The 24172-nt window shown below is 37.0% G+C and overlaps 2 protein-coding genes across 3 annotated transcripts in view; one reads left to right on the top strand and one right to left on the bottom strand.

Annotated features, from left to right (window-relative positions):
* TEX9 (testis expressed 9) overlaps nucleotides 1–24172 on the top strand; it is a 196079-nt gene that overhangs the window by 65457 nt on the left and 106450 nt on the right. The gene's annotated exons all lie outside the window — the stretch shown is intronic.
* On the bottom strand, nucleotides 1986–17323 carry LOC112675500 (40S ribosomal protein S21-like). Its single transcript, XM_035708550.1, has 2 exons — nucleotides 17247–17323; nucleotides 1986–2259 (listed from the first exon to the last, which is right to left on the bottom strand). The coding sequence occupies exons 1-2, from the start codon at nucleotides 17321–17323 to the stop codon at nucleotides 1986–1988; spliced, it is 351 nt and encodes a 116-aa protein (XP_035564443.1).

Here is a 24172-nt window from a genome sequence, read left to right on the forward strand (position 1 = left end):
AAACAATGAGAGCTTAGAGGAAGTGGTCAATGGTTATAGTTTGGGAACTAGCTGCCCTTTTAGAGTCTGTTACAGTGCCAACAGTTTGTGATGTTTCCCAAGGACCAGATCTAGGTGTATAATGTGGAGAGAAAGTCAGCTTGGGATGGTCTCAGTTTCGGTCCAAGTGGAAGCCTCAGGAACAGAAGGCCAAAAGTGGTACCTCAGGGTATGGAAGAAATCACAAATGACTAACTGGAATAGAGATGGATTTGAGATACCCAGCAGGAGTAGTGGCAGTGGTGGTGGCAGGATTTGCAAAATAACCTCAATGCCTTCTAGGAAAGGAAAATCAGATTTACAATCTTCCAAGTCTAAATGGAGCCAGTAGCAGCCAGCCTCAGCGTCAGTTAAGTGAGAATTTTCCTGCCTGCTTTCCTCTCCTTCCTCTCTGCACTCCAGCCTTGGAGAGCTATAAAACAGTGGGAGGAGCAGCAGAAGGGTAATGGAAGGGAAGAGAAGGAGTGATCCATATTCCCTTCCCTGACTTCTGACTTCTCTGACTGCAGGCTGCTCTGGGTGCTGCAGATCTGAGCCAGATGTGGGGAGGAGAAGCCTAATATACAAATGAAGTCTGTAATTTTTTTTAAAGCTTTTATTTATTTTGAGAGAGATAGGAAGTTGCAGGGGGACAGAGGGAGAGGGAAAGAAAGTCTTAGGCAGACTCCCCACTGAGCATGGATCCTACCCCGCTAGGGTCCATCTCTGGATCCTGAGATCACAACCTACACCACCTAGGCTCCCCTGAAGTCCGTAATTTTTATTATTATGTAGGAATGAAATTTTTTGGAGGTCTGATCCTATACATATTTTTAATCTCATTATTTTTTAAATTGAGACATAATTGAAATACAACACTGTGCTAATTTCAGGTGTACAACATAGTGATTCAATGTATGTATATATTGCAAAATGATCACCACAGAAGTTTGGTTAACACCTATCACCACACATAGTTACAAACTTTTTTTTCTTGTGGTGAGATCTACTTCTGTCAACAAAAGCTTATTGTTATCAACTAGGAAAATAACCTCTAAGCAGTACCAAGTGGCTTCCATCACTCCCATATTTTTCCTTCAAATTCAACATCTGCCATAATAGAAAAGTCACTTTTTGTCCTTTCCTTCTTTCTTTAATAGAAATATACTTTGATGGCTTAGAAATCTAAATTGTATAATAGCTTTTGAATAATTTAGTATCCAGATTTCTTTGATATGAATTTATGCAGAAAATGTAGACTTGTAGTTTGTTTATTTTTATTTAAAGATCATAAACCATTTAAATTTTTTTGCTATACTTCTCTGTTCTTCCAAACTATCTACATTGGGCCCATATTAAATAATCAGAAAAATAAGTTACTATAATTTTTTTACCCTGCCTCTTCCTTAAGCTATCTCATCTGTTCTTTTGCTGCTAGACTTGAATAAGGAGCCCACACTCATTACTTTCACTTTTCCACTGCCCACTCACTGTAGTCCTTCCAATTCTAGTTCACCTCTCTAATGAAACTGCTTTTTAAAGGTCACTGTTGTTCAGTCTTAAGATTCAAAGGCTCTTTCTTCAGTTCTATCTTTTTGGATCACATGCATGACAGTGCTTAATACACAGTGCCCAGTAAACAATCAGTTCTGAATTTATTTTAGTTCTATTCCCGCAAGGATTTGTTCAATGAGTACTGAATTAATAAACACATAGTATTTATTAATATTTATTAATTTACTCATTAATTTACTCATTAATAGATACTATGTGTTTATTAATAGATATATTGTTAAATTAATAAATACATAGTATTCTTTATCTGCATAAAACATTGGATTGAATAAAAATAACAGCTTTATTGAGATACAAGTCATGTGACATAAAATTCACACTTTTTCATTCTATTCTCTTTGGGTTTTTGTTATTTATTTATGACAGATATTCCACATCCTGGTCCTCTCCAGTCAGAAGTTCTTTGAAAGGATGCCATCTGCCTTGGCCAGTAGGAGGATGGAGTCATCTGATTCACCCATCCTGCAAATGGCCCCACAAACAGTGTAGGTTTTAAACTGGTGGTGAAACCTGCCTGTCACCTGGTCAGCCTCGGCCACCTTTATCTGAATGGACACATGGCCCCTGGCGCCCATGTTGCGGTTGCTGGTGGAGTATTTCTGCTGCTGGTACATGTCCACAAACTTGCCAGCATCATTGTGTGTGTCCAGGGCATGCTTGCTGCCACTGCAAATTCACACTTTTAAAGTGTACAATTTGGTAGGTTTTAGTATATTTCTAGAGCTGTGCAATCATCATCATGATCTAATTTTAGAATATTTCATCACCCCAAAAAGAAACTTCATACTCACTAGCATATACTTACCATTTTCACCTCCTTGGAAACCACTTCTCCACTCTCTGGAACTTGCCTACTCTGGACATTTCATGTAAATGGAGTAATATACAGCCTTTTGTGTCTGGCTTCTTTAACTTAGCCTAATATTTCTAATGTTCATCTATGTTGTGTGTATCAGTAATTCATTTCTTTTTATAGGGTAGTAACATTCCACTGTGTGGATTTATCACATTCGTATATGGTATCATTAGTTAATGGGCAGTTGGGTTCCTTCCACTTTTTAGTTATTACCATTACTGCTACTCTGAACATTTGTGTACAAATTTTTCTGTGGACCTAAGTTTTAAGTTCTCTTCAGTTATGCATCTAGGAATGAAAATACTGATTGGTAAGGTAACTATATTTAACTTTTGAGGAATTGCCAAACTGTTTTTCAAGATGTCTACACCATTTTATATTTTGCCAGCAGGGGTAAAAGGCTTCCAATTTCCTCATATCCTTGCCAATACTTGTTATGACCCATCTTTTTTATTATAGCCACCCTAGTGGGTGTGAAATGGTATCTTGTGGTTTTGATTTGCCTCTGCTGATGACTAACGATGTTGAACATCTTTTGATGTGCTTATTGACCATTTATTTGTCGTCTTTGGATAAATGTCCATTCAAGTACTCTGCCCATTCCTTAATTAGGTTGTCTTTTTGATATTGAGTTGTAAATATTCTTTATATATTTTGGATACCAGGCCTTTATCAGATATGTGACTTATAAATATTTTCTCCCATTCTTTGGGTTATCTTTCCACTTTCTTAATGGTGATCCTTGAAGCACAAAAAAAGTTTTTCATTTGGATGTTGAATTTATCTATTTATTACATGTGCTTTTGGTATCATATCTGAAAAAACATTGCTACTCCAAAGTCATGAAGATTTATTTCTATGTTTTATTGGTAATAGTTTCATAGTTTTAGTCCTACATTTAGGTCTATGATCCATTTTGAATTAATTTTTATATATTGTGTGTGGGAGGGGTTTTTTTTGTTTTTTTTTTTTTGCACATGGATATCCATTGGTCCCAACACCTTTTGTTGAAATGATGATCCTTTTCCCATTAAACTATATTGGACCCTTGTTGAAAGTCAGTTGACCATAAATAGAGGATTTTTTTCCTGGACTCTTAATTCTATCCCATTGATCTGTGTGCCTGTCTTTATACCATTGATACATTGTCTTCATTGGTGTGGCTTTGTAGTAAGTTTTGAAAATGGAAAGTGTGAATCCTTCAACTTTGTGCTTTTATCAAGATTGTTTTGGCTATACAGGATTCCTTGTATTTTTGTATGAATTTTAAGATCACATGAGAGACTCCTAACTCTTGGAAACAAACAAGTGGTAGTGGAAGGGGAGGTGGGGGGTGGGGAGGGTTGGGATGACTGGTGAGGGGCACTGAGGGGGGCACTTGATGGGATCAGCACTGGGTGTTATATGTTGGCAAATCGAAATCCAATAATAATAATAAAAAAAATACAGGGCAGCCCAGGTGGCTCAGCGGTTTAGCACCGCCTTCAGCCCAGGGCGTGATCCTGGAGACCGAGGATCGACTTCCGCATCGGGCTCCCTGCATGGAGCCTGCTTCTCCCTCTGCCTGTGTCTCTGCCTCTCTCTCTCTGTGTTTCACATGAATGAATAAATAAATAAAATCTTAAAATATATATATATATATATTTTATATGTATACATATAAAAAAAGATCAGCTTGTCAATTTCTGTAAAAGAAAAAAAACTAGTGGGATTTTGGTGACTGTGTTGAATCTGTAGATCACTCTGGGGAGAACTATTGGTATCTTAACAACATTAAGTCTTCCAATTCATGAATGTGAGATGTCTCTCCATTTATTTAGATCTTTAATTTTTTTTAATAATGCTTTTTAATTTCCACTGTATAGGTCTTGCTCTTTTGTTAAATTTATTCCTAAGTATTATATCCCTTTTAATGGTATTATAAATGGAATTGGTTTCTTAATTTTCTTAATTTCTATTTCAGATTATTCATTGCTAGTGTATAGAAATATAATTGATTTTTCTATATTGATCTTGTAGTCTGCAACTTTGCTGAATTCTTTTCTTAGTTCTAATAACACATTGTGTGAATTCCTTAGGATTTTCTTTTCTTTTTTTTTTTAAAGATTTATTTATTTATTCATTCAGAGAGAGAGAGAGAGAGAGAGAGAGGCAGGCAGAGACACAGGCAGAGGGAGAAGCAGGCCCCATGCAGGGAGCCCGATGCGGGACTCGATCCTGGGTCTCCAGAATCATGCCCTGGGCTGCAGACGGCGCTAAACCACTGCGCCACTGGGGCTGCCCAGGATTTTCTATATACAAGATTGTGTACAAATAAAATATAGATAGTTTTATATTTTCCAAATTTCCTTCTGTTATAGATTTCTAATTTTATTGCATTGTTGTTGGAGAACAAACATACTTTGTATGATTCCAATCCTTTTAAATTTGAGGTCTGTTTTATGGCCTAACATAGGATCTTTCCTTGAGCCCACTTTAGAAAAATGTGTACTCTTCTTTTTTCCCTTACAGTTAATATCAGTGTGTGTGTATGTGTCGTGTGTGTGTGTGTTTTATAGAAGAAAGAGAAGAACAGATGCAAAGCTCTCAATTCTTAGCTATAAGAATTCAGATTGCAAGCAACATATCCAACTATTTAAATGATCACTAAGTTGCATAAGAACAGAAAACTGCTGCAGTCCAGCCTAAGTCAGTAGAAAGAATTGACTTCTATACTAAATTTTGAAGAAAATGGTTATAGATGTGAAGGAGGAACAATAGTTTTATTTGGATCTGGATGGTGTATGGCATGACACATTCCAATAATTGCTTTTCTGGAGTGAGATACAATATTTATTTCTAGGGTGAAATATACTGGATTTTGAACCTCTAGGGACATCACCTAAATTGAGATTAGGTATATGAGTAAAGAGGATAATATTCTTCAGGTCCATCACAACTATCAGAATGAAAACAACTTGCATATGATTAAATAATAATGCTTATAAGTGACCATTGCTTGGCTAAGGCTGGGGATGATATGAAAGCCTCATAATTTCGTCTGAATGGGGGACCCATTTTCAATTCTGATTGTAATGAGGAAGTGATACTTTTGGCTCAGGGAAATGTTCTCTATAATGTGTTATTCTATAACTAGGGTAGGGTTGCCTGATATAATACTGTAACCTCCAACTTTACACGCTCCTCCTCCTGCCACATGCCATATTCTGGTACTCTCAGTAGGGGGATGTGACCTACCTCTGAATACCAGGAACTTCTCATGTTTCAGAAAGCAGACCAGAAGGACAGTAGTTCTACAGGAGGAACTTCTGTGCCCAGGAGAGAGAAGGTGGCAAGAGAGCCAAGACTCCTGTCCCTGAGAAGTGGAAATTGGTTTCGTTTTTCATTTGTTTCTGCATGGTGGGAAAAATGATACAGAAGAGCTAGCTAGGGCAAACCTTGTAGGTATAAAAAGGGAGAGAGAATTCATGCTGCACGTGTGTGTGTGTATGTGTGACATTTAGTGTATGATATGATGGTTCTGTGTACTATGGCAGGTAATCCAAAAAGACTCTTAGAATTTGGCCAATCAGTCTTTTCATGGGGTAGGGAGTCTAATGAAGCACAGTTTTCCTGAGAGGTCTTCTCCCCAGCTGCTCAATCAATGTTTTGTCTTTTATTTACTTGTTGTCTTAGATATTACCCTGTATAAATATAAAGTGACTCTCCTCCTCAGGAGTTTGTTGTATAAACTTGAGAATGGTAAACATAGCTGCCTTCCTAGAAATACAAAGCCATACAATCACACAGCTGGAAGAAACCTCCGATAACTTCTTATGAAAGCCAATGCTCTCATCATGTCTGGAGATAAGGAACCTCAGGCCCAGAGAAGTTACATTATTTCTACAAGGGCATCCAGATACTTAATGGTAGGAACAAATATGGGGTTTACTGTAACAGAAGTAGAGTTACCTACCATTTAGTATTTTATTACAAGTAAGAAATATATAAACCAGTCACAACCTGGCTCACCTGGCATATAAATGCAGTACCAAGAAGGAATAAACTAAACCAAAAGTCAAAAGGAAGAAAAGTGTCCTCAAGTGGCATTGCAAAATCAATCTTTTTTCATGACATAGCTCTCACATCTTTATCGGAAATGGCACTTACCTTGCAAAACTGTCTCTATGTTACCCTAAGGAGTTTAGAATTCCCAAGGGTTTCTGTAAGATAATACATGCCTATATAGAAAAACTATAAGCACCTGGGTGCTCAGTCAGTTAACTGACTCTTGATTTCGGCTCAGGTCATGATCTCAGGGTTGTGGGGTCAAGCCCCACATGCAACATGGAGCCTATTGGGATTCTCCCTCTCTCCCTCTACCCTGATCCCCCCCCCCCCACAAAAAAAGGAAAAAGAAAGAAAGAAGGTATTTTAAGAGAGCATTTCTCTAGCAATGCTGTTTATCTGTTTCTTTTATCTACTCTGGATATTGGAATTATTATTATAAAACTCAAGTAGGTCCCACTTAGCCCAGTGAAGGCTATTTAACTTAGGATTTTATGAAACTAGTGGTAGATGTGTTGAAAATAACTAAATAGTATAACACTAGAATGAGAACTAGCTACTTTTTAATATATTTTAAAATATATACCAGAACTGAAAACACCATAAAGCAATGATTCTTAACTTTTTGGACTTTTTTTGAGAGCCTGATGAAAATCACTGAGAAGTTTTCCAGAAAATTTTATATATACAAGAAGTTTTATTTATACTTCACTAAAGTATATAGTGATATAGGCCCCAAAGTCTATCAATGAACCCAAGATAAGGACCTCTCCTTCAGCCATTTTAGCTAAGGAATGGGTCTCTGTTCTGGTCCAATGTGCATAGCTTCCTGCATCTCCTTCCTGCATAACTGCATTCTTTGTGTGTGTGTGTGTGTGTGTGTGTGTGTGTGTGTGTGATGTCAGTCTCTAGTTTCAGGGGCTTTCATATTTCTCATTACTCACTCTGTTGGTAAAAACTCTAAGTCCCTCTTAAGAACTGCCATTATGGGTGTGTTGCTTCCACTCTGAGAAGTATTACAAAATTCAGTCTGCCAATTTTACTTGTCAATACTAAGAATGATTTTAATTCTTTCTTTGACCTTGTACCTTTCTCTTTGTGTGTCTAATTTCTAATGGTTCCATATTCTCTCCGGATGGGGAGGGAGGAATTATATATTGTGTATGTATGCTGTATGTAATTAAGGTAGTCATATAATTTTTTTAAAGATTTTATTTATTTATTCATGAGAAACAGAGAGAGAGAGAAAGAGAGAGAGAAAGAGAGAGAAAGATGCAGAGACACAGGCAGAGGGAGAAGCAGGCTCCCTGAGGGGAGACTGATATGGGACTCGATCTCAGGACCCCAGGATCATGACCTGAGCAAAGGCAAAAGCCCAACCACTGAGCCACTGAGGTACCCCAGTAGTTGTATAATTTATAATCAAAATTGGTACACCTGGAGAATAAATAAGTGCTATCAGTAACTACTCATGAACATCCAGTGCTGTCCTGGCAGACCAGATGGCCTGGTCTGCCAGGACAGCACTGGATGTTCACGGGTAGTTAGTCTCAAACTGAAATGCTGCTTGGTTTTCCACTGCTCTTATAGCTTTGGCATGTATCTTCCTCAAGGATTTTGTGAGGAATAGCTGGAACTAGGAAATAAAGAAGCCTCCAAGGTGAATTTAAAGCTAGAACCTAGTGTAGTCTTTCTAATATGTGCAGGACAAAGTCCAAGCAGATTTGTGACTTGTCAGTGGCTACTGAAGCTACTTTTTGCCTTCAGCCTGCCTGATATGTTAACTTCTGGTGTTGCAGCAGGCACAGGAACTAACCTGTGATTTTTTTTTCCTATTCCTATTTCTTAGTTCCTATTCCTGGTAAACTAAATTCCAGTATGTAATTCATGGGTCAGATTTCTTAATGGATGTGAATGATTAGTGAGCATGAAATGGTCAAACAAGAATGCACCGGAGCTACAATAACCAGGCTCTACATTGGACATTAACACTCAAACCTTCAGTTCCAGGGCACATCCAAAACACAAAACACACAGGTGGCAAACCAGAGAGCTAAGAGCAGAGCACAGAGCATTCAAGAAGCAACTACTGCCTGAGCCAGGGAACACAGACTCAGTGCAGGACTGAGATGGAAAGTGGGAGCAGAAGAAAATTTTTGTGGACATCATCAGAAAGTCACCTTCAGCAATTCAGTGACAATCATTCTGTGCTTAAAAGAAACTTTGGGTATTTGTAAATTCAAGGAGAAAAATACTGTAACCAGTATTAAGAACGTTACATAAAGAAGTAACTGTTTGAGGGCGAAGCCAGGTATGATAAAGGAAATTGGCAGAATATGAAAAAATAGGAGAGGAAGGATCTGAACTAAGCCAGACCAGAGGAGAAATTATTCTTCTAACCACCTCAGCTAAAGTATTACCCTGAGAATCAATATCATAGTTCCATAAAAGCTAGTGTATAATTTATTAAATATATCCATAGTTAACACTCTTTCAGTCATGCTCAACCAATAATTTTGCTATCAAGAACGGATTTGAGTAATGCTGGCAGATCCCCAGGACTTGCTGGACCTTAAATAATGGTTAGACTCAGATTTCTCAGAGCCTAAAAACTATAGGGATAGGAAACAGCTAAGTGATTGCAGGGGTTAGGGGAGGGTAGGAGAGAGGTTAACTACAAAGCAGTCACACATAAGGGAATTTGGGGAGTGATAGAACTGCTTTATATCTTGATTGTTGGGGTAAGTATATAATTGTAGGCATATATGTGAAAATTCATAGAAGAGTACATCACAAAGAATGAATTTTACCATATACAAGTTTTAAATATATTATACCGTATATAAATAAGAGATTTAAAAATAAAAGCATCCAGGACTTTATAGGTAAAACTAGATAAACAATATCCCCTTCAATGCCCTCCTTGCCTTTCTAAATTGTCGCTTTAAAATGTTCATATCTTCCTTATGAACACAAAGGTATATTTGTCTTTCCATATGCAGACCTGTTGTAGGCCTTATGACAGTAGGAACAGAACATGGAATAGTTACATGGGACATGTAACTTGAAGCATCAAAAATTCCCTTACACAGTAATAAACAGAACCTCTTAGTACTGATATTTCTTGATGTTTGAAGTAATAGTATAAGAGGACAGATAGGGAAGTAGAGGAAGGTGACATATGAACAGAGTCCTCAAAGATGTGAAGAAGTGAACCACAATGTGAAACTCTAAGGAAGGGTGCTCTAGTCAGAGGGAACAGCTAGTGCAAAAGCATTGGGCACATGCTTTAGGTTTGCTAATTGGCAAGAACACCAATGTGGATAGAAAGGAGTAGGCAAGAGATGGGGAGTAGCCAAATTGCGTGGAGTCTGATAAGCCTAAACAAGTAGTTTTAGTTTAAGTATGCCTGGAAGCCATTGAGACTAAGGGAATTATCTGGTCTGAGGTGCATTTTTAAAAGATTGCTGGTTGCTGTATGAAGAGTAGACATTTGAGGGTAAGTACGGAAGCAAAAAAGCCATTGCAACTATGTAGAAATGGTGGTTGCTTAGGAACACTTTACTGTGAAAGAAGTAGATAAGAGGGAAAGCTTTACTCTTTTACCTGGCCAGAACCCCATCTATGGTTCATCATTGCAATGATAAACTTAATATTATCTTAGGATTCCTTAAGCTCCTGGACCTTAAATAGGCATGGTAATAAATACAGAAATGCTTCTAGACAACTTGAAAGCTAGCTAAAGTTGGAGACAAGGAATTTTTTGTGGCTTGAAAGCACATAATTATATGATTTTCTCTAGCAATGTTCAGAAGCCCAAGTGAATGAATGAAGAAGGCAGATGATTTAATTAATCAAGAGTCAAGGCTTTTGTCAGATATGTGTAAGACATAAAGGAGCTATGATAATATTACCATAATTCACACTAAACTATTGATATCTTAGTCCAGTACATAATCCTATCACAAAAGAATATCACATGATAAAGAGAGGAAAATGTGAAGGATGGTAAGAGGACAGTAAAAAGAACGGTAAAGAAAAATGAGATGAAGGATGATAAAGAGAGGTTGGAGAGTATATGAAGAATGGCACAAAGTACCATCTAACAAAAATAAATTATGAATGGTGCACATCAGGTCTTTTAGGATAGTAGTCCTTCCTAGAAGTCCTCATATTATATGGTTACACATGTATAATTTACCTTAGAATAGTTCATTAGGGACAGTATGATTTTTAATTTTAATCTATACCCCAGGCAGGCTAATTAACATTGAGTTGAGTATACTCACATCAAGAGTGTACAGAAAAAACAAATACCAACCAAGAAATGTTAAAGATTATTTTTTATTGGTAAAATACATAGAATTCAAAGTATATGGATTGGCTAGGAATATTGTACTAACATTTCCACAGTTATAGTGACAGGATATGAAAATCTGGTGAATGGGAATCTCTGGGTGGCTCAGCAGTTTGGCGCCTGCCTTCAGCTCAGGCTGTGATTCTGGAGTCCCGGGATGGAGTCCCACATCAGACTCCCTGCATGGAGCCTGCTTCTCCATCTGCCTTTGTCTCTGCCTCTCTCTCTCTCTCTCTCTGTGTCTTTCATGAATAAATAAATAAAATCTTTAAAAAAAAATCTGGTGAACCCATTAGTCTCCACCCATTGGAATGGTATTCTATGCTTAGAATTCCAATTCATTTTGTATACAAGCCACTTAAAAAGAATTTTGTGGCTTGGCTTTGACTAGATTAGCTCAATCATGTTGCATTTGCCTTGAGCGAATCCTTCATGCAAGTTACTTGCTCAAATGCTTAAGAAGACAGAAAGCTGGGGCTTTAGAAAGCTTACACTGCAGGTTGTGTGAATATTTTTACTTCTGCTTCCTAATAAAAATGTGTAAATGTGGCAGAATTTGACCTAGAACATGATTGTGATATAAAAACCACATGATAAATTGTGGAGAAAGGGACTGATAATCTCCATCTACCTCTAACCATTGGAAGCTTCCAATAGAGCCTAAAATCAGGAATAATCACACTGGCTTAAGTCATTTTGGAAATACACCAGGTTAAACAGTCTATTTTATAAGGGTTTTCCTTCTTTGGTAGATGAGTATGTGGTCTCTCCTTCTGTGTATTGAATATATCCTTGTGGAAAAAACAAAAGGTAAACCTGAAAGAAAAGTTAAAATCATGCAGTCTGCTTCTTCATGTTGCATATGGAGAAATTAAGGCTCAGAAAGATTGTTACATTCTCAAGGATAATGGTCAAAGCTAGTTAGTAGTAAAGACAGAACTATGTTTTGGGTCTTATGACCCAGAAATCTCATTGCCACATTAGTAGAGCCATATATTCCAAACCAAAACACATGAGATGTGTGATCTAGAAAGTTTGATATGACTTATGGAGATGATGGGACAGAAGAAAAGATTCCAAAGGTTTTAGTGAAACACCCTCATGCTTTTTAGCTATCCTACCTCTCCCGTCTAATGCATTTTCCCACGTCCATGATTCCATATTTTCTAATCTCCTTTAGCCATATTAGGAAGTTACTCAGTAGCAAAATTGGGGGATCCAGCAGTATCACACATTAGCTCTTTCTTCCCATGTCTGCATTCTCTCAAAATATAGGTCACGGGATCCCTGGGTGGCACAGCGGTTTAGCGCCTGCCTTTGGCCCAGGGCACGATCCTGGAGATCCGGGATAGAATCCCACGTCAGGCTACCGGTGCATGGAGCCTGCTTCTCCCTCTGCCTGTGTCTCTGCCTCTCTCTCTCTCACTGTGTGCCTATCATAAATAAATAAAAATTAAAAAAAATATATAGGTCACAGAAGCAATGTGTTTTCTTTTGTCTTAAGGATGCATAATGAATTCTCCTATTTGTCCAAACTGACCACTTACTGATCTCTGGCTTACATGTAAGATATTGCAAATGCTGGAAAAATAGATAAAACAAGACCATTTCATGGTCTGACTACAGCCTGTGTTAATAACGGAGTTTTTAAATTAATATTTTTTTGATCTGAGTTTAGTGATTTATCTAGAGTCCTAGACTTTCTTCACCTCTGTGTTTTGTGAATGTGAACTTCCCGTTGGTACAAGGTGCCACCATGATCCCTTCACTCACGTCTGAAGGTCTAGGAATGAACATAGGGTCCCAAATTATCCAACACGCTAGGTATCGTTAGTGAGAAACTATAAATGATTCCTGATAGCCACATAATTTGATGAATTAGATTTAAAAAATAGAGACTCTTCAAGTTGAAAAGGGTGTTAAAGATCCTTGAAGCTAACTGTCCCTGTCAAGGGGTCATTCAGCCTCTGCTTATACACTATCACTTGTCACTGCCTAAAATGCTCTTTTTCCAGAGAACATTATTCCAATTTTGGGTAACTGTAACTGCTAGAAAGTTCTTATTTGAAAGAAATCCTCTCCTTGTGAGTTCCACCCACTAGCCTTTTTTTCTATGGTTTCTTTGGTGTCATGATGAATACATGAATTTTTTCTCTTACATATTAGCCCTTTTGATATGTCAAAGTAGTTTCCATGTCCCCCATCACAGCATTAAAACAAAAACTTAAAGACAAATATCTTTACTGAATAACCCAAAATGAACTCATGACTTTTCTTCTGATTATGTTATTATACATCTGATATATAAAACATCTGATGTTGGGGCACCTGAGTGACTCAGTCGATTAAGTGTCCAACTCTTGGGTTTTGCTCAAGTCATGATGTAAGAGTTCTGAGATGGAGCCCTGAATCCCCTGTCAGGCTTTATGTTTAGCATGGTGTCTGTTTGGGATTCTCTCCCAATCGCTCTCTCCCCAACTCTGCCCCTCTCCGCCCCCCCTCTAAAATAAATAATAAACTATTAAAACAAAACAAAAAACAAAAAACACCCCATCTGATGTTAAATGTTTTTAAAATTTTTATTAAGTTTTTATATATGTAATGTTTTAAACAGAACTATTTCAAAATTACAGATAAATATTGCAGTTTGGATGTGCCCAGAAACAGAAAAGAATTTGAGTGCAAACAGATTATTTTGGAAATGCAGAATATTTTAGGGTATATTAGGGAAGTAATACAAGGAAGAGAATCTGGCCAATGAAGGGTATGTTTTAAGCCAGCTATAGCAGTAGGAAACTAGACAGAAATTTCATGGAGAACCCCTGGAAAATGCTGCAAAATAAATGCCTCAGAGTTATGCTACCTTAGGGGTGAACGAGTACCTTAGCATTTTTAGCCCACTTACAAGCAGTTTTCTGCCGGTTTCAGGCACAGAGAAAGCCATTAGAAATTGACTAGAGTACTACATGGGACACTGACAGCATCTGAGATAATAAGCAAAATAATGATAATGATAATTATTAATGATTAACATTTTTATATACTTCCATTTGGAATTTTTCCTATACGTATACTTACCCGAATATAAATTATCATAAAAATGTCCTCTATGATATTAATTTGCAGACTGCTTTGACACTTAGTAATACCATATATTACATCTTTCTATGTCAATAAATGTAAATCTACTCATGTCATCACTAATGAGGATATGTTATACTATAATTTATTTAATTATTTCCCCAGTTGGACATTTAAATTGGTTCCAGGTTTTTGCTCTCTTGAGGGAAATGCTTTTTTTCAGTTTCATTTGCACAATGAATTTATATTTGGTCTGGTTGCCGCTTGACTATATGTTTATTATGATAATGCTTACGAGATATAAACAGTGTGGGAAAGAGTGCTTGTGTATTCAAGTGCCAATGATTCATGCTTGCTTTACAGTTCAGAAATATTACTTAATACAGGTAAGTTTGAATTCAAAATACTATAATGTGTCTTATTATGCACAAGATATCTGATATATCACAAGATACATCCACTTAGGCTATAGAGATTCAGTTTTATGTGTGTCATTTAACACCACTACCACAACTTAGGATCCATTGTTTTCTATTTATGAATATTGGTTTGGATTTTAGCTGAGTACTTCCAGCCAGAGCCATCATGAGTTCCCACATACAGTTATGTAGTTGGAACACTTTCTTTTCCCCCTTAGAGTACTTGTCACTTGTTAGTTTATAGCAGTACCAAATTACACATCATCTCCTCATGATCTCAACTTGTTCAGTGGGTGTGATATTATCTTAGGTTAAAATTCCTGGGAAACAGACTGAGATGAAGATTTGCATGCAGGAGGCTTAACAGGGAGTATTCTCAGAAACATTCTAAGAAACATAACCTCACCTCATCTGGATTCTGTTTCCTCTTTTTTTTTCCTGGAGAAATTTATAAGAAGGTTAATGGGGAAAATTCTAAATCCTGACATTGCATTTGAACCTGACATTCATCATCTCTCTCCTCTTGCATACCTTCCGTATCCTCTTAACATTCAAATAGCCCTTCTATGGGCTAGGTGGCTTGTGTGGTAGGGCTATCCAGACTCTCATCCTGGAGGGATCTGAGCCTCTAGCTGCCATATCTGTCTTAGGCTGTGGATGTTGCATTTGTCTTTTTGCCAACAAAATTGGTTAGGCAAGTTATCAAGAGATGTTCCAGTGGATCAGTTAAGTGCTAAATAGTCTTCCTTTCCTGCATTGTGTAACAGTTACTTCTACCTTATCTGAGCCAATTACCTGGCCAGTATGGGGAATCTTTTTCTTGTCTGCTAGCCTCTTAGCAAAAAGGAATGGGAAATAACCAGGTGGTAGCTTAAAGTTTAATGAGATCCTTACTACACTGTCCCTTTATGGAAGTATTTCCTTTAAGCAGACTGGAAACTCCAGGCCTGCAGAGCATTTAGTTGTGGTGACTGGCAGCACTTGGAGCGCTACTGAGAAAAGCTACTCCTACTTCCACAACCTTAGAGTCCCCTGTTTGAAAAATATCACTATACAGTGATCATTGATTTAAAGTGTTAGGCCCATCCTGAAGGATAATCCCCCATCTTCACATGATGCTATGCTTTCAAAAGTCTATTCCACCCATCAGGCCTGCAGGTTTTGGGGGATGCAGTGTGTGACAAAACCAGGAAATCCCATGGTCATGGGGCTGCTGCCACATCTCATTTGTAAAATAGCTCACTTGGTCTGAGATAATGACCTCATATAATGGTAGTGTCTGAGGCACTTTGGGCAGGGAAATTAAACCCATACCTGAAATAGATGTCAATATTTAATATGGATGGGGTGTCTCAGCAAGCACCAGACAACTGGACCCTTAAAAACTTTACTGACATGGATAAAACTGAATTTTCATAGGATTTGTCTCCTATACTCTGATGTACACGTGTCTTACCAAGATGTATGTAGTACTTGCCCATTTCTTAGTCATTAAGTCTATCTACCATGATACTGCTAATGTCATAGAACACTATTATCTGTGGGATGTCCAGATGGTCCAGATATTTTCCACTATGTAATAACAGAGTGTAGGAGAATTAACTTAGCTCTGGGAGAGACTATTAATGTACTGTGGTCTTCCCAATGTAGAGACAAACTGCGTATGCTCTTCCTGACTGTTAGATATCGAAAACAACACATTCTCCATATTAATGGCTTCATACTTCTTATCAGGGGCTATGTTAATCTGCTACAACAAAGATATCACATCCATCACAGTAGCTACAGTTGACTGTTACTACTTAATTAAGTTTGAGATATTAATTACCTTGTGTTTTAGGGGCCAGACATAGGGTTGCAATGGATACCACCAAGCTTCAAGTCTTTGAAGATGTTAATAGTCACTGCCTTTCTCCTTGAAGCAGTGTTGTTTTTGATTTTACAATCTTTCAAGAGTAGGAAGGGCAATTCCCAAGGTTTCCATTTGGCCTTTTCTATTATAATGGGTCTGGAAGCCCTTGTGAGAGTTCTGCCAATTGCTGAGTATGTCCATTTCAATTATGTGTTTAGGTAGCAGGGAAATGACTATTAGGTCATTCTATGCTTATTTTTATTTTTGGAACTAATGGACTCACTGTGAGATGGACTTGGGCCAAGACTCCACTTATTACCTGACCTCCTTCCTTATTTTAACTGAAGCGTCATGATAACACTTTGGGTCATTGGGTATTCAACTCTGTGTTCATTCAGACCTTGTATCCAATATCCCTCAAAAACTGTTATGTAGTCCTTTTTCTCAGTTTATAATTACCAAAGGAAAGTCTTTTTGGGAAAGGACTGGGGAAATCACTATAGTATGTATTTGCTATTGAATTTTAGTCTTCTTCCTCAAGGGACCTGGCCTTTCCTTTAACTGATGGGTTGTAAGTCGGACAATTGCCTCAGGTCTGGAAACTAGACAAAGGATTATATCTTCCCACTGGGTCATGTGACCTGAATCTTTTGCTCAACCAGTGATATATACCCTTGATTGTTGTATATATTAAGCAACACCCTTGTTGGATCCCTATATGTCTTGGTCCTGGACACACGTTCTGTTAAATATCTCCATAGGTCGTCATGGGTCAGGCTCCTCTGGTTCCCTTTCTATCCTCACCGCCCAAGAGAATAATTACACCTACCTTGCCTTTGACAATTAAATGCTTCCGCTTGGCCTCTCCTATTCCAAGATCATACTGTTGCTATTAAAGAGCCTATTCTGTTACAGATTCTCCTGCTGTCAGCCCCTTCTTCCAGAGAACAGGTACTACTGGGTTTCTCCCTACTGCCTCTGGCCACCCTCACCAATGGCTTTCTTATTATCTTGATAAATGGAATGTCCTCAAGGCCATACCAAGGAACATAATTAGCTGTTGAATTTTCCACTTCATTTAACACAGGCCACTGCTTTTCCAAGCTTCTAAGAGCCATGCCAGCAACTTACTAGAACTGGATGTCAAGATACTTGCCAGAGTGTTAGACCAAATGTCATGGGAAAGTGTTTCTATATCAACAAACTCTGCCTTATTCTGCTTTATATTTCGCTCCCCTGATTCAGCACCTTCAAGACGAACTTCCTGCAAACATTTCTGGTTCTTACTGCTGCATTTTATTGAGTAAATCATTGTAGCTCACCTCTCTGCTGCCTTAGCAGACCTGACAATCCCCAGTTATGCTGAGATTTGACTTTAGTTATTGGTCTGGTTGCCAGGGGGCAGATCCTGAGAATGGCAAGCATTGTCTTGTAAGCCATTTGCATATTTGAAACACCTACATATTATTCAAGCAAAGCAGCACCCATCTTCTAACAAGAATGAGTGAGACATTATTAGTGCAGGCTCAGAGACTTTAGACATACCAGGGGTTCAATGTTCTGATCTGGATTCACCCAGAATCCTTAACCTAGGTCTCAGGGTCTCATTCCTTCCATCTCAGGGCCCTGACTTTGGCATAGGAAATTTTCTAGGATTGAGAATGAAATATTTTTTAAAATCCTGCTACTCTTAAGATTAAGTCCTAAGGTAATGAGGACTTCTTTAAATGCCTAGTAGGGTCTATTATTCACACTTTACTTTGAATTGATGAGTGATAACCTTTAACCTACCTTTTTTTTTCACCCTAAAGCACTGATGTTGTTCAGCAACAGCTATGCAATTCCACAATCTTTATAATTACTAGTTTCCCCATAGTTCTCAAATGCCAGAGATTGTATAAGCCAATGCATCCCCTTCTAGATTCCATACCAGTTAGCCGCAACTGGAAAGCCTTGATGATCTTACTGTTTCAGCATAATTCAAACTATTCATACTTCACTTGCCCGCAGCAGTGAGGTCTTCAGTGGAAGCAGGTGATCCAACTGCTGAATACCATCCTTATAGACTGCTTCCTAGCCCATTTCTAATACCAATGTGTCATGGTTGGTGTTTTTTAGAAGCAGAACCTGAGACAGGAATTCAGGTGCAGGTGATTAATGAAGGAGCACTCTTCAGGAAAAACCTAAAAGAGATAGAAGGAAGCAGGATTGGGAAAGGGAAAGACTGTACAGTGATGTGGTTTCAAGTTAAATCTGAATTTTGCCTGAGCAATGGAAGTGAGCCCTGTGGAGTACAAATCATACTGAGATTTTTCTCAACTTAAGGCCAGGGGCCAGACATTTAGACTCCTGTATCAGTCATTTATTAGCTCCTCCACCACTCCCACACATACCTGGAACATCTCTTTTGTACTTTAAACAATGACTAGACACCTAGAAACTTTCTTTTTAAACTTTCTTTTCTTTCATTTTAGACTCTTCCTAATGTTTCCTTACCTCCAAGATTTCCTGATTAATTTTCTTGGAGAGCAGTACCAAAAATAAAAATCTGGAGTCTCTTAAATATTCAGCCAAACTCTGATAATATGAGCAGCAAAACAACAATATTTTTTTTCAAAACAACAATATTAATAATCACTATTTTTTAAAGAATCAAGGAAAAGGTGAGTCTGTGAAAGGTCTTGAGTGGATATGAATATGCAAAAGATGAAAACAAAGTATATAAAAAGGTAATCCTAAGAACAGAAATGTTGACTTTAAAAATAAATTTTTAGGGGTACCTGGGTGGCTCAGTTGATTAAACATCCAACTCTTGATTTTTGGCTCAGGTCATGATCTCAGGGTCATGAGATGGAGCCCTGCTTGGGCTCTGCGTTCAGTGAGGAGTCTGCTTTAGATTCTCTCCCCTTCTATCTCTCTCTCTGTGGCACTCCCTCTGAGCGCTCTCTCTCTCTTTTTCTCAAATAAGTAAATAAATCTTTAAAAAAGACAATTGGGACACCTGGGTGGCTCAGTGGTTGAATGTCTGCCCAAAGGGCATAATCCCTGGGTTTGGGATTGTTCCCACATCTGGCTCCTTGTGGGGAGCCTACTTCTCTCTCTGCCTATGTCTATGCCTCTCTCTCTCTGTATCTTTCATGAATAAATAAATAAAATCTTTAAAAAAAAAGACAATTATGTTCTAGACAGGAGAGGGATGTATAGATAGCTAAGTTTTTATACTTAAACTGGTAAATGATGATACTACTAAAGTGTGATTCTGTATATTTAATGTAATACTTAGAGCAACCACTAAAAATTGTTAAGGAGATACACTCAAAATCACTATAGAAACTATAGGAATTCTAACTAATTAGAATTCATGGCAAGGAATTCTCTCATGGTAAGGGAGAAAATTTTTTTAAAGAACCAACAGAAAACAAAAAATTAAATGGCAAAGTTAATCCTTTTTGGGGGGAATCCATTTTTTTATGAGAGTAAATGAAAATAATCTAAATATGTCAGTTAAAAGACAGATATAAGTAAACTGCATTAAAAAGATGTTTACAAGAAATTCACTTTAAATATAATGATAAAGGCATGTTGGCAAAAGTGTCAATCCATCAGGAAGACATACCAACCCCAAATGTATATGCACAAAACAACAGAGCTGCAAAACATGTGAAGCAAAAACTGATAGAAAGGAGAAATAGACAAATCCACAATTATAGTTGGATTTATTAAATAATAAGCACCCCTTTCTTGACAATTGATAAAATAATCAGATGTAAAATCAGCGAGGATATAGAAGAACTCAAGAATACTATCAACAGATAGCATCTAACAGATATTTTAGAACAACAACAACAACAACAATGGAATACAAATTCTTTCCAAGTGTACATGGATTATTCATCACAGTACATAATATCTTGAACCATAAAATGAAACTCAAAAACTGAAATCATACAGAGTGCATGTCTCACCACAGTGAGATCAAACATAAATCAATAATAAGAAAATATCCATATACTTGGAAATTAAACATAATCCATGAGTAAAAGATGAAAATAAAAAAACATACACTAAACTGAATATAAATGAAAATGTAACATATCAAAATATATAGGATGCAAATAAAGCAGTGCTGAGAGGGAATTTTATAGCAACTGAATGTATATATTATAAAAAGAAAAATTCTCAAATAGTTATCTAATCTCCCACTTCAAGAACCTAGAAAAGGAAGAGGAAAATAAAACCAAAGCAAGCAGAGGAAGGAAATAATAAAGATAAGAGCATAAATCAATGAAATTGAACACATAAAAACAATAGAAACAAATCAATAAAACTAAAAGCTAATTCTTTGAAAATATCGATAAAATAGGGAAACCTCTAGGAAGTCTGAAAAGAAAAAAGGAAAAAAAAAAAGACACAAATTACCATTATCAAGAATTAAAGAAGGGAGATCACTATAGGTCCTACAGATATCAAGGTAATAAAGGAATAATATGAAAATCTCTATACAAATAAATATGACAACTTTGATGAAATGGACTGCTTCCTCCAAAAAACCAAACTAATAAATGTTTTTAATATTTCTAGAACTATGACAGAAATTGAATTAATAATTTTAAAACTTCCAAAAAAATTCCCGGGGCAAGATAGCTTTATTAAAGGAACCTAACAAATGTTTAAAAAAGAATTAACACTAATTCTAACCGGATGTCTTCCAGAAAATAGAAGAGGAGGCAATGCTTTCCAGTTCATGTTTTGGAGATAGTATTACCCCGACACCAAAAACAGACAAAGGTAGTACAAAAAAGAAAAAGAAAATTATATACCAAAGTCCCTCATGAATAGAGATGCAAAATCTTAAAATATTGGCAAATAGAATCCATATAAAAAGGAATGATGCAACATGAATTTGAAAACTAATCAATATAATATACCATGTTAACAGGCTAAAGAAGAAAAAAATCACATGATCATAACCTTTGATACAGAAAAAGCATTGATCATAATTTTTTAAAAGATTTTATTTATTTATTAATGAGTGACAGAGAAAAAGGCAGAGACACAGGCAGAGGGAGAAGCAGGCTTTCCACAGGAAGCTGATGTGCAGCTTGATCCCAGACCCTGGGATCACACCCTGAGTCAAAAGCAGATGCTCAACTGCTGAGCCACCCAGGCATCCCTTGATCATAACTTTTGATACAGAAAAACACATTCATGATGAAACTCTCAGAAAAATAAGAAAAGAGTAGAACTTCCTCAACTTGGTGAATAGCATCTATAAATACTCTAGAGCTTAATGATAGAAGACTGAATGTTTCACCCCTGAGATCAGAAACAATTTGAGAATGTCCACTCTCACAGCTCTTATTCAGCATAGTATTAGAAGTTCTAGAGAGCTCAATAAGGCAAGAAAAGGAAATACAAAGCATAGAAATCTTTTTTAAAAAAGATTTTATTTATTTATTCATGAAAGAGATACACAGAGAGAGAGAGAGAGGCAGAGACATAGGCAGAGGGAGAAGCAGGCTCCATGCAGGAAGCCCGATGTGGGACTCAATCCCCAGACCCTAAGATCACATCCCCGGCCGAAGGCAGGCACTAAACCGCTGAGCCACCCAGGGATCCCCTGCATAGAAATCTTTTTTTTTTTTTTTAAATTTTTATTTATTTATGATAGTCACAGAGAGAGAGAGAGAGAGAGAGAGGCAGAGACACAGGCAGAGGGAGAAGCAGGCTCCATGCACCAGGAGCCCGACATGGGATTCAAACCTGGGTCTCCAGGATCGCGCCCTGGGCCAAAGGCAGGCGCAAAACCGCTGCGCCACCCAGGGATCCCCCCGCATAGAAATCTTAAAAGAAGAAATGAAACTGTCCCAATTTTCAGATAAGATATTTGTCTATATAGAAAATTCTAAGGATTCCATACACACAAAAAAACTTCTAGAAAATAAGTAAGATTATCAAGGTCTTACAATATAAGCTAAAAAGACAAAGGAAATTTTATTTCTGTACTAGCAATGTGCATCTGAGCTCAAAAATAAAAATACAATATCAGTTATAGTCTATAAAAAGTATACTTAGATATAAGTTTAACCAAATATGTATGGAATTTGTATGCTGAAAACTACACAAAACTGAGGAGAGACATCAAAGAAGACCTAAATAAATATAAAGACATAATATATTTATTGTTTGGAAGAGTCAGCATAGTAAAAATAATCAATTCTTTCCAAATTACATACAGATTAAACACAATTCCTATCACAATTCTGGCAACAGTTTTTGTAGATATAGGTTATATTATTCTAAAAATTTTCATGGAAAAGCAAAAGAACTAAATAGCTAAAACAATTTTTATTTATTTATTTATTTTTAAGATTTATTTATTTATTTGACAGAGAGAGAGTGAGTAGGGGGAGGGAGAAAGGGAGAAGCAGACTCCCCGTTGAGCAGGAAGTCCACGTAGGGCTTGATCTCAGGATTTGGCGATCATGACCTGAGCCAAAGGCAGATGCTTAACCAACTGAGCCACCCAGGTGCCCCACTATAACAATTTTTAACAGAACATAATGGAAGGAATCAGTCTACTTAGTTTCAAGACATTATATAGCTACAATAATCAACTGTGTGGTCTAGTGGGATAGACTTATAAATCATCGAAACACGACAGAGGACTCAGAAAAAAACTACAAAACTATGTCCAACTGATATTTTACAAAAGTGTAAAAGCAATCTAATGGGAGAAAGTTATCCTTTCACCTTTTCAACAAATGGTGCTGGAGCAATTGGATAGCCATAGGTTTAAAAAATGAAACTTGACCTAAGCTTCACATCATATACAAAAATTAATTCAAAAAGGATCATGAACCTTGGAGTACCTGAGTGGCTCAGCCAGTTAAGCATATGCCTTCTGCTTGGGTCATGATCCCAGGGTCCAGGAATTGAGCCCTGCAATGGGTTCCTTCCTCAGCCTGAAGTATGTTTCTCTCTCTCCCTCTCTCCCTACTCCCCTCTAAAGCACTCTCTATCTCTCACCATCTCAAATAAATGAATAAAATATTTTTTAAAATTCAAATGATGGATCATGAATTTAAATGTAAAAGTATAAAACTTTTAGAAAAAAATATAGAGACATCTTCAGGATCTAGGACTTTTAGATTTGACAGCAGAAACATGATCTATAAAAGGAAAAATTAGCTGCACTTTATCAAAATTAAAAACTTGCTCCAGGAAAGACCTTGTTAACACAAGCTACAGAGAGGTAAAAAATATTTGCAAACCACATTATTTGATATATTTAGTGTCTGGACTATGTAATGAGTCCCTAAAACTCAACAGAAAAAAATATCAAACAGTCAATTAGAAAATAGGCAAAAGACTTGAAGAGACATTTCACCAAAGATCATATACAGATGGCAAATAAGCACATGAAAAGATGTTCAACATCATTAGCCATTAGGGAAATGTAAATTAATACCATAATGAGATATCACAATGAAGCTATTAGAATGGCTAAAATTAAACTGGTGACAACATCAAATGTTGATAATAATGTTGGAGAATCTGGATCAGTCATACATTGCTGATGGCAATGTAAGTAATACAGTCAATGAAAAGCTGTTTGACACTTTCTTAATAAACCAAACATGTAACTGTCACTCAACACAGCATTTATCCCAGAGGAATGAAGTTTATGTTCACATAAAATCCTAATATGAATGTTTATATAGCAGCTTTTTTTTGGTAATAATCCCTAGCTGAAAACAACCTTGATATCCTTCTATCAGTGAATAAAGAAACTCTGATACATCCATACCAGGAATATTAGTAATAAATAGGAACAAACTGTTTTTTTTTTTTCAAACTGTTGATACATACAACAACCTAGGTGAATCTCCAGAGAATTATAAGTGTGTGTGTGTGTGGGGCGGGGCACCAATCTCCAAGTTTACATATCCTATGATTCCATTTAT

Source organism: Canis lupus, chromosome 30 (genome assembly GCF_003254725.2).
Source record: "Canis lupus dingo isolate Sandy chromosome 30, ASM325472v2, whole genome shotgun sequence".
Lineage (NCBI taxonomy): Eukaryota > Metazoa > Chordata > Mammalia > Carnivora > Canidae > Canis > Canis lupus.